The sequence below is a fragment of the Diaphorina citri genome, unplaced genomic scaffold (assembly GCF_000475195.1).
Source record: "Diaphorina citri unplaced genomic scaffold, Diaci psyllid genome assembly version 1.1 scaffold137, whole genome shotgun sequence".
Taxonomy (NCBI): Eukaryota; Metazoa; Arthropoda; class Insecta; order Hemiptera; family Psyllidae; genus Diaphorina; species Diaphorina citri.
In genome coordinates this window covers 97084-105881 of record NW_007377574.1, presented here as the reverse complement: position 1 = coordinate 105881, position 8798 = coordinate 97084, and the positions used below count along the sequence as shown (strand labels likewise).

Below are 8798 nucleotides of genomic sequence, written 5' to 3'. Positions count from 1 at the left end.
GCAGTAGGCTACTACTATTATTGTGGTCAAATTCTCAAATTATATTGAGGATAAAATTCCATACCTCGGCTGGGATTGAACCCACGCCCTCCTGTTTACCAGGCGAGCGCCTTGACCACTACACCACCAATGTACCCACACTTTGCAAGTGAATAACTGTGCCAATAAGCCCTTGAGTAGAATAACTGTGCCAATAAGCCCTTATAAATATGTTCTAAGCATCCCAAATGTTACCTTTACGATATTCTAAAGCGTATTTTTCTCCTTCTTATGATTTCAGATTTGCTAGTGCACGGGAAAGCCGACAAAGTGACGTCGTAGTAAGGACATGCTTTTACTTCATACTCTCCTAGTTGCATGTCTGTATATGTTCTGAGCTTCCCAAATGTTACCTTTACGAAATTCTAAAGCGTATTTTTCTCATTCTTCTGATTCCAGATTTGCTAGTGCACGGGAAAGCCGACAAAGTGACGTCGTAGTAAGGACATGCTTTTACTTCATACTCTCCTAGTTGCATGTCTGTTGATGCAAGGGGTAAGTTCTCACATCCCTCATTTAACCTAGAATAGAATATCCTGCCCGAAAAGGCCTGAAAAGTCCCCTTACTTCAACCATCTAAACAAGGTTTCATATATTACTTTTTTGTTTTAGAAACCTTATCCGTTAAGGATACAAATTTTCCATTCTTAATAAGCAAGTACTCGTACAGCTTAACATTTGGCCTGGCACACTCCCGTAAGCATAAATACATAGGTGTGCAAATTTCATCAAAATCGGACCAACCAGCATCAGCAACTGTTCAAAAGTTATCGAGTAACAAACAGAACGGGGACACCCTGCACAATATGAAGCTCACAGCTTGATAGATACTTAATCTGTGATCAAGATTGATGATCCTGACTCATCATATCAAGTTAAAGTATCGCTTATAGAACTTATATACCAGACTATGGGATAGTAATTAGGTCAGCACATGAATGAATCCCGCCAAACTCTACTAATAGTCTAATGTGTACCAAAATACGAGCGGCAATACCCACGTGGTAAAAGCGTCATAAGACTCATAAGCGACTCAAGGCCCTAACCAGCCTAGGTCGCAGACAGTTTTTCAAAGAGTATGTACAGTTCGCCTATTGGTTACCTTCAACTCAAGAGTCTATATTATTACACCTCTTCGAGCGCCGCAAATCGTTGAAGTTTCATTTCGGCGACCATGTACATTTCCGCGGCAGAGCTGCAACAGCTCATTTCGTTCACACTTACCTTGCAATCGCCGCTTGCTGAGGTGTAAAATGTTTAGCCTAATCTGCTGTAGCATTGCCGCAACGCGGATATGTGTACGCACCTTAGTAGACATACAATTATTTGGCCGACTCTTATTGTAAGTCTAGTATAAATTTCTCTAAAAATAATAATAATAGTCTAGGATAGACAGACGTTACCGGGTTCATGAAGACATACAAAATCGTCTCAACACAATTACAAATTACAACAGGTAGCAGGTACTTTTCACAATCATTACACGAACAAGGTGCCTAACAACCTGTAAGCTCGACTTGCTTTGAAAGCGAAACTTTTTTTGCACCTGGTACGTACACATCTTCGCACTCGACCTTTGGCGAAATTTGATTTCGGCCACCATGCCACGTACGGGCAGATCTGCGACCGCTCAGTTCGATAACACTTACCGTACTTTTCTTAATTCTGCCATCAACATTTGGCTACAGCTAAAACCGCTACAACAACTTACCGTGCTGTTGCTGTTGACTGAGGTGTAAAATGTTTGTCCTAATCTGCTGCAGAGATGCGGCAACGCAAATATGTATGTGTACGCACCTTAGTAGACATGCAAATATTTGGCCGACTCTTATTGTAAGTCTAGTATAAATTTCTCTAAAAATAATAATAAAAGTCTAGGATAAACAGACGTTACCGGGTTCATGAAGACATACAAAATCGTCTCAACACAATTACAAATTACAACAGGTAGCCAGGTACTTTTCACAATCATTACACGAACAAGGTGCCTAACAACCTGTAAGCTCGACTTGCTTTGAAAGCGAAACTTTTTTTGCACCTTGTATCGGAAGACGGCATGTATTTTATTACGTTGAGGAATATATAGGTTAGATGAAAGTTAAAAGTGAATGTTGCTCTTGAGTCTCTCACGCAGATAATGTTGAGGTGAATAGCCCGGCACCAGTCTATAGAAAGGTCACTATACTATTCATGAAATTGAGACGAGTGTGTATTTCTCCTTCCTATGTATTTTATGATTCCGCCACACTGGACCAACTCTCGGTTTGAAGTACTTCCTCTACGCTACGGAGTTTATGGAAACCGAACTGTTGTATTTACGATTTTACGTAGAAACCGCGACTACCTACGTTGATTTTATTTTCTATGTTCTGACGTCTAAACACATACGAGTAGGTATTGTTTATTTATAATACACAAAGGTGTTGCGAATATTCAATATTTTACGTAGAAACCGCGACTACCTACATTGATTTTATTTTCTATGTTCTGACGTCTAAACACATACGAGTAGGTATTGTTTATTTATAATACACAACAGGTGTTGGAATATTCAAGATCAATATTATTTCCTCGTTTGTTGCAGTTTGCAGAAAAAACAGAAGTGCCCAATGTCAGCAAAGTTGAAGAACAACCAAAACAGGCGCAGAATAGAGAAGATGCAGAAAGTACTGATCAAGTTGCTTCTGAAACTTCTTCTGATCAAGAGTCACAACAATCAGCACCCAAGCATGGTTATGTAGACCGTCCACCCCCTCCCCCTGCTCCTATTGTAGCACCACCCCGACCCCACCCTAACGGTCGACATCCCTCCCATGGTAAACCTCAGTTTAATCATAAACTTGGAGGTGTTTACCATGGACCCCCTCCTCCACCTCCTCCCCTCTCCGCAGCCAAGCCCCCTCCAGTACAACCAGAAGCCATGGACAAGTCTGGCTATGGCCCTCCCCCACCACCTCCCTTGCTAGCACCAGCACCTGATCCTTGGCCCAATGCTGTGGCAGATACACCCAAGATTGTCTCCCTGGATGTCAAGTGTGAGAAGAACTCTATGAAAGTATTCATTAGCTTTGATAAACCATTCTTCGGTATTGTATTCAGTAAAGGTCACTATAGTAATGTCAACTGTGTTCATCTCCCTGCTGGTCTAGGAAGAACTTCAGCCAACTTTGAGATTGGTATCCATGCGTGTGGTACATCAGGAAACACAGAGAATGGTCTGTATGGGTATGGTGCTGATGCTGGCTCTGGTACTTACTTTGAGAATATCATTGTCATTCAATATGATCCTCAAGTACAGGAAGTATGGGATCAAGCGAGGAAGTTGAGATGTACATGGCATGATCAATACGAGAAGTCTGTTACATTCAGACCATTCCCTGTAGATATGTTGGATGTGGTACGTGCTGACTTTGCCGGGGATAATGTAGGCTGCTGGATGCAGATCCAAGTCGGTAACACATGGCATGATCAATACGAGAAGTCTGTTACATTCCGACCATTCCCTGTAGATATGTTGGATGTGGTACGTGCTGACTTTGCCGGGGATAATGTAGGCTGCTGGATGCAGATCCAAGTCGGTAAAGGACCCTGGGCCTCGGAAGTATCTGGTCTGGTGAAGATTGGTCAGACAATGACGATGGTATTGGCTATCAAGGATGATGACTCCAAGTTTGACATGTTGGTAAGGAACTGTATGGCACATGATGGTAAGAGAGCGCCTATCCAACTGGTAGATCAGAGAGGATGTGTCACCCGGTCCAAACTCATGTCTAGATTCACCAAGATCAAGAACTTTGGTGCGAGTGCTTCTGTTCTATCCTATGCACACTTCCCGTGTGAATTGTGAAATCTTAGAAGAGTGGAGAAAGAATGAAATTTTATACTTCCGTATTGTTCCTTTGATACTGCTTCTAATAATCAAGTTGGGTCCAACATGAGTGTTGTGTAGTTATGAGGGAGGTGGACTTCAGATCTGGAAGATGGTGGTTCGAGGTCCAGGTAAATGGAATGTCACCTTTTTTGACCCTCAACTTGAGCGGACGGAACTCGCTGTAAAATAGGTTGAGGGACGGAACCCGTCCCGTCCCGTCTTCGCTTACATTTCCTACCACTTAACCCTTGGAGCTCTATTTTATGTGGTCAGAGTCCTATCAAATGACAAAAGTCCATGCCTCGGCCCGGTCAGTATACCTGGTGGACAGTGTTAACACCTATTGACTTATGGATGGTCCGCAGTCCGCACAAAGAAAAGAAAAATGTCGTGCCTACCGTCGTCTGGTCCGTTTTTTATATTTTTCTGCTCTAAAAGTGCGTCTGACTAATATAGGTACATGTATGGAATTTTCAAATTCGCTGTTCACACGAACCTTTACTCTCTCCACCAGAGTTTACATCGTGTAAACCCGTCCTGGAGAGCTTGTGGACCGGTTCCATTCATTTGTGACGTAGCCAAGCCTCTGGACATGAGATTTTAGTAGGTTAGCAAACTCCGGATATACTTTTTTTTTTTTCTAAACCACATTCCTCGTAAAATAGTGCTCACAATGTAACATATGTGTATATCTCAATATTTCTAATCAACTTCCAAGATTCTTGGGTAGGTAAGCTCACTCGATTGATAAACTCTCATCTCATCCATGCAAATGCTCACTTACTTCTCCGAAGTTCGAGTAGACAATCACGAGTGATGACTGTTTTTTCCTACCTCATTTTCGCAAGTCATTCGCTGAAATCAAAAATATTTTTTTTAAAAAGCACTAGTCCTTAGTCTTATGGTATTGATTAAGTTGAGATCAGTTTATGTTCAACACCCCACATTGGTGTTGAGTCGAAGTATATTTCCAATGAATAGCATTCACATCAGCAGTTCTCCTCCAAGTTCATCAATGCTGTTATGTCGAAAACCAACATCGACGTAAAAATGAAAACATAATTAATAATTAATTTAATGACAATTTTTTTATTGTTGGGAAATTAATTTTGCAGTAGATACGTACTAGCTCCATGGTCACGATCCAATAATATTATCTGATGATAATTTTATATTAATGACAAGATAGCTATTTTATCGTGAATTCCAAACTGCTGAAAATATCTAAAATTTGTAGACAGAATCTGTTGATATTTTTTCTTATAGAAATCACAACCTATTCTTTGTATCAAAGAGTCTGGATTGATATCAATATTTTTTATTGAACATTTTGATCAAAATGGTTTATTTAACAGAATCAAAAAAGAGGTGTAGTTATTTTATTTTAGTTTGTAAGCTTTAGATTTTTAGGTTCTATAAGACTATATTTACATTATACATATAGATTATGAACAATTTATTAACCTTCTAATTTCTTACATGGCGGAAACGTCTCTTTTTACCTATTTTCAAACACATCGCTCAATTTAATTATTTATTATCCTACGTACTTTTAATATTTAGGACAATAAGGTAGATACCTATTCACTGAAGAAAACAATTTTATTCCTCTATAAATGCTACAAGAGAGCCGACTATCTAGCCAGCCGAAAAGACCATATTGGTCCTTTTGGTCCACGTTCTGATTTTAAACCTACTTCACACTCCGATTCGTAGTTGGCATACTAAATTTCTGTATAAAACTGGAAAAAAAGGCGTAAGTGTGAAAATATTAATAGGTTCTATAAGACTTTCTAATTTCTTACATGGCGGAAACGTCTTATTTCTACCTATTTTTAACCCACAAACGTTACACCTCTCATAATTAGCTGTTACTTTTTGTTTAAAAAATGAGCCAAATCAAATCAAAATAAATGGAAAAGCCTGCGAATTTCTAATACCCAATACCCCACCTGTATCATACCTGTTGGTTTTCATTACTCTGTAGGGTTCCAGTCAGGCCCGTATACAGGATTTCGTAAGGGAAGTGGGACGAGAATCCGACCAATCTGATTAGCCTTGTAAGCACGAGGTCGCGGGTTCGATTCCCGACCAGGGCGGATTTCATACCAAACAGATCTCGTTCTTGGAACAGCTGGCTTTCTCCTATCCTCTTTCCCTTTTCTCTTCGCTTTCGGGACGATAAGACCTTAGCAGTTACAGTTCTCTCTATCAAACTTCTTGGAAAAAAAAAAACAACAACAAGACAGACAAAAACAAGCAAGTGGGTTCCAAGACCCAAATGTTTTTGTCATCTAGGCCATTTTAGGCAATCCTTCGACCACGACAACTTAGGAAGTTCTCAGGCAACCTTAGAAACATACACATATACCATACCTACCTGCCTACTTACCTGTTGAGAAAAGAAAGTTGTTTCTGAAGCCTAAATAAAAAAATGAGACCAGCCAGCGGCAATATTAGAACTTAGAATGTTGAATCCAACAGTTCCCAACAATCCCAACGGATCACTAAACTGAAGCAACGTTCCGCGTGGTTAGAATCCGGATGGGTAACCACCAGGACAATCGCGTGCTGCTAAATTTTTCCGGTCCCACTGAGGCTAGGTGACGAAAGAAGGTCCATCCCCACTTGTCATGAGTTTCAGTGTTTCAGACGATTTTTTTTTATTTTTCGAATGTCCTGTAGGCAATGCACCTAAATTAAATGAGAGTGTTCCCATTACACACGTCACAAGACACGATTTTTTTCCGAACGACATGTCTGAACGGGCCTTAAGGAGTACGGTGCGGTTAACGTGATGAAGTGGATAGCTGTCGCTTAGTGATGGGTAAAAGTTAAAACCGAAGTCACTAAAAATCAGAGAGGTATTTCGAACTGCGAGCGAACAGAGAGATTGATAAACTCTCATCTCATCCATGCAAATGCTCACTTACTTCTGCAATGTTCGAGTAGACAATCACGAGTGATGACTGTTTTTTCCTACCTCATTTTCGCAAGTCATTCGCTGAAATCAAAAATATTTTTTAAAAAGCACTAGTCCTTAGTCTTATGGTATTGATTAAGTTGAGATCAGTTTATGTTCAACACCCCAAGTATATTTCCAATGAATAGCATTCACATCAGCAGTTCTCCAGAATGTTGGTATCCAAGTTCATCAATGCTGTTATGTCGAAAACCAACATCGACGTAAAAATGAAAACATAATTAATAATTATTATAATTCTAATTTTAATGACAATTTTTTATTGTTGGGAAATTAATTTTGCAGTAGATATACGTACTAGCTCCATGGTCACAATCCAATAATATTATCTGATGATAATTTTATATTATGACAAGATAGCTATTTTATCGTGAATTCCACACTGCTGAAAATATCTAAAATTTGTAGACAGAATCTGTTGATAATTTTTCTTATAGAAATCACAACCTATTCTTTGTATCAAAGAGTCTGGATTGATATCAATATTTTTTATTGAACATTTTGATCAAAATGCATTAAAAAAATTAATGCTTCTTTTTTCTACTTTTTTTTTTATTACGGAACATGTCTAGAAAACCATTGATTTCTTATTTTTCTACAAATCAAAAAACATACCTCGCATATTTTTTGTAAGTACTTTTCCAAATTTTATAGAAATTACCTATTTATCCCAATTTTTTTATAAAAATTTCCAAGTTTTCCAGTTTTATGGAATGTAATATTTTTTATTTTTAATAAACATCCTGATTTTATTGGGACAATCCTGGGTAAAGATCCAGTTTCAAATTGCTTTCCTGGAACTCCTGTAACCTTATAACCTAGCTGGTTTGGTAAAATATCTAGGCTGGTTTGGTAAAATATGGAAATTATTATTTTAAGAAATGTTCCGTTTGTCTTTCAGCTTTATCTAGACATTATTGTCTTTGTTGTATCAATTAGTCAGTCACTATTTTTTTTTTTTTTTTTTTTTTTTTTTTTAAAAATGATAATGATATGTAAGTAAGGAAAAATCAGACCAATTTTATCTCAAAAGAACCAAAAGGGCCCTCTCCAAAAGCTTCAGACACAAGTTTCCCCCTTAAAAAACACACAAGCATTGGAAATTTGAGCTTTCTTTTTTTTTCTCATAAAAAATGAAACTTATGAAAAATGGATTCCTCAGACATTGATGTTTTTTCTTTAGAAAGTCAATCATTAAAATTAATTTATAAGAGAGAGAGAGAGAGAGAGAGAGAGAGAGAGAGAGAGAGAGAGAGAGAGAAAGACGTTTCCAGTCGAAAGTGGATAAAAAATCCCACTTGAGTTTTCCTTCAGGTTCCCAAAAGCGACATTTCGCTTCTGGAGGAACTGTAACTGCTAAGGTCTTATCGTCCCGAAAGCGGAAACAGAAGGAAGACAGGATAGAAGAAAGCCAGCCGTTCTGAGAACGAACCTTGTCTGTTTAGGATCAAATCCGCAACGGACGGAAATAGAAGCCACGACCTAGCGCTTACAAAACAGACGGCGGGCTACCTTCCAACCTAATTAGGCTGGCTCTTTCTCTTTTGCGGACACAGAGAGTAAGTAAGTTCTCTTTTTAATAGGAAGGTAGGTATAGGTATTAAGTACTGCTTTATTTAGACTGTCAGCTTAGAACGAGTTGTTCCATTATAGAGTTTAATAGAGGACCTCTTGATTGATATAATTTTTAGAACGAGTTGTTCCATTATAGAGTTTAATAGAGGACCTCTTGATTGATATAATTTTTAGAACGAGTTGTTCCATTATAGAGTTTAATAGAGGACCTCTTGATTGATATAATTTTTAGAACGAGTTGTTCCATTATAGAGTTTAATAGAGGACCTCTTGATTGATATAATTTTTAGAACGAGTTGTTCCATTATAGATAAACCAGGAAAAACTGAC

At 38.5% G+C, this 8798-nt stretch overlaps 1 protein-coding gene across 1 annotated transcript; it reads left to right on the top strand.

Moving 5' to 3' along the window:
• Window positions 1–443: 443 nt before the first annotated feature.
• Window positions 444–3886, top strand: LOC103504875. The gene is made up of 3 exons (XM_008469175.1): window positions 444–534; window positions 2624–3467; window positions 3594–3886. Exons 1-3 carry the CDS (start codon window positions 487–489, stop codon window positions 3884–3886), a joined length of 1185 nt encoding a protein of 394 aa, XP_008467397.1. The 5' UTR covers window positions 444–486.
• The last annotated feature ends 4912 nt before the right edge of the window (window positions 3887–8798 follow it).

Coding starts and splice junctions, on each gene's coding strand:
- LOC103504875 (XM_008469175.1), top strand. CDS start 487: ATGCTTTTACTTCATACTCTCCTAGTTGCATGTCTGTTGATGCAAGGG. Junction 535..2,623: donor CATGTCTGTTGATGCAAGGG/GTAAGTTCTCAC, acceptor CGTTTGTTGCAG/TTTGCAGAAAAAACAGAAGT. Junction 3,468..3,593: donor CTTTGCCGGGGATAATGTAG/GCTGCTGGATGC, acceptor GGGATAATGTAG/GCTGCTGGATGCAGATCCAA.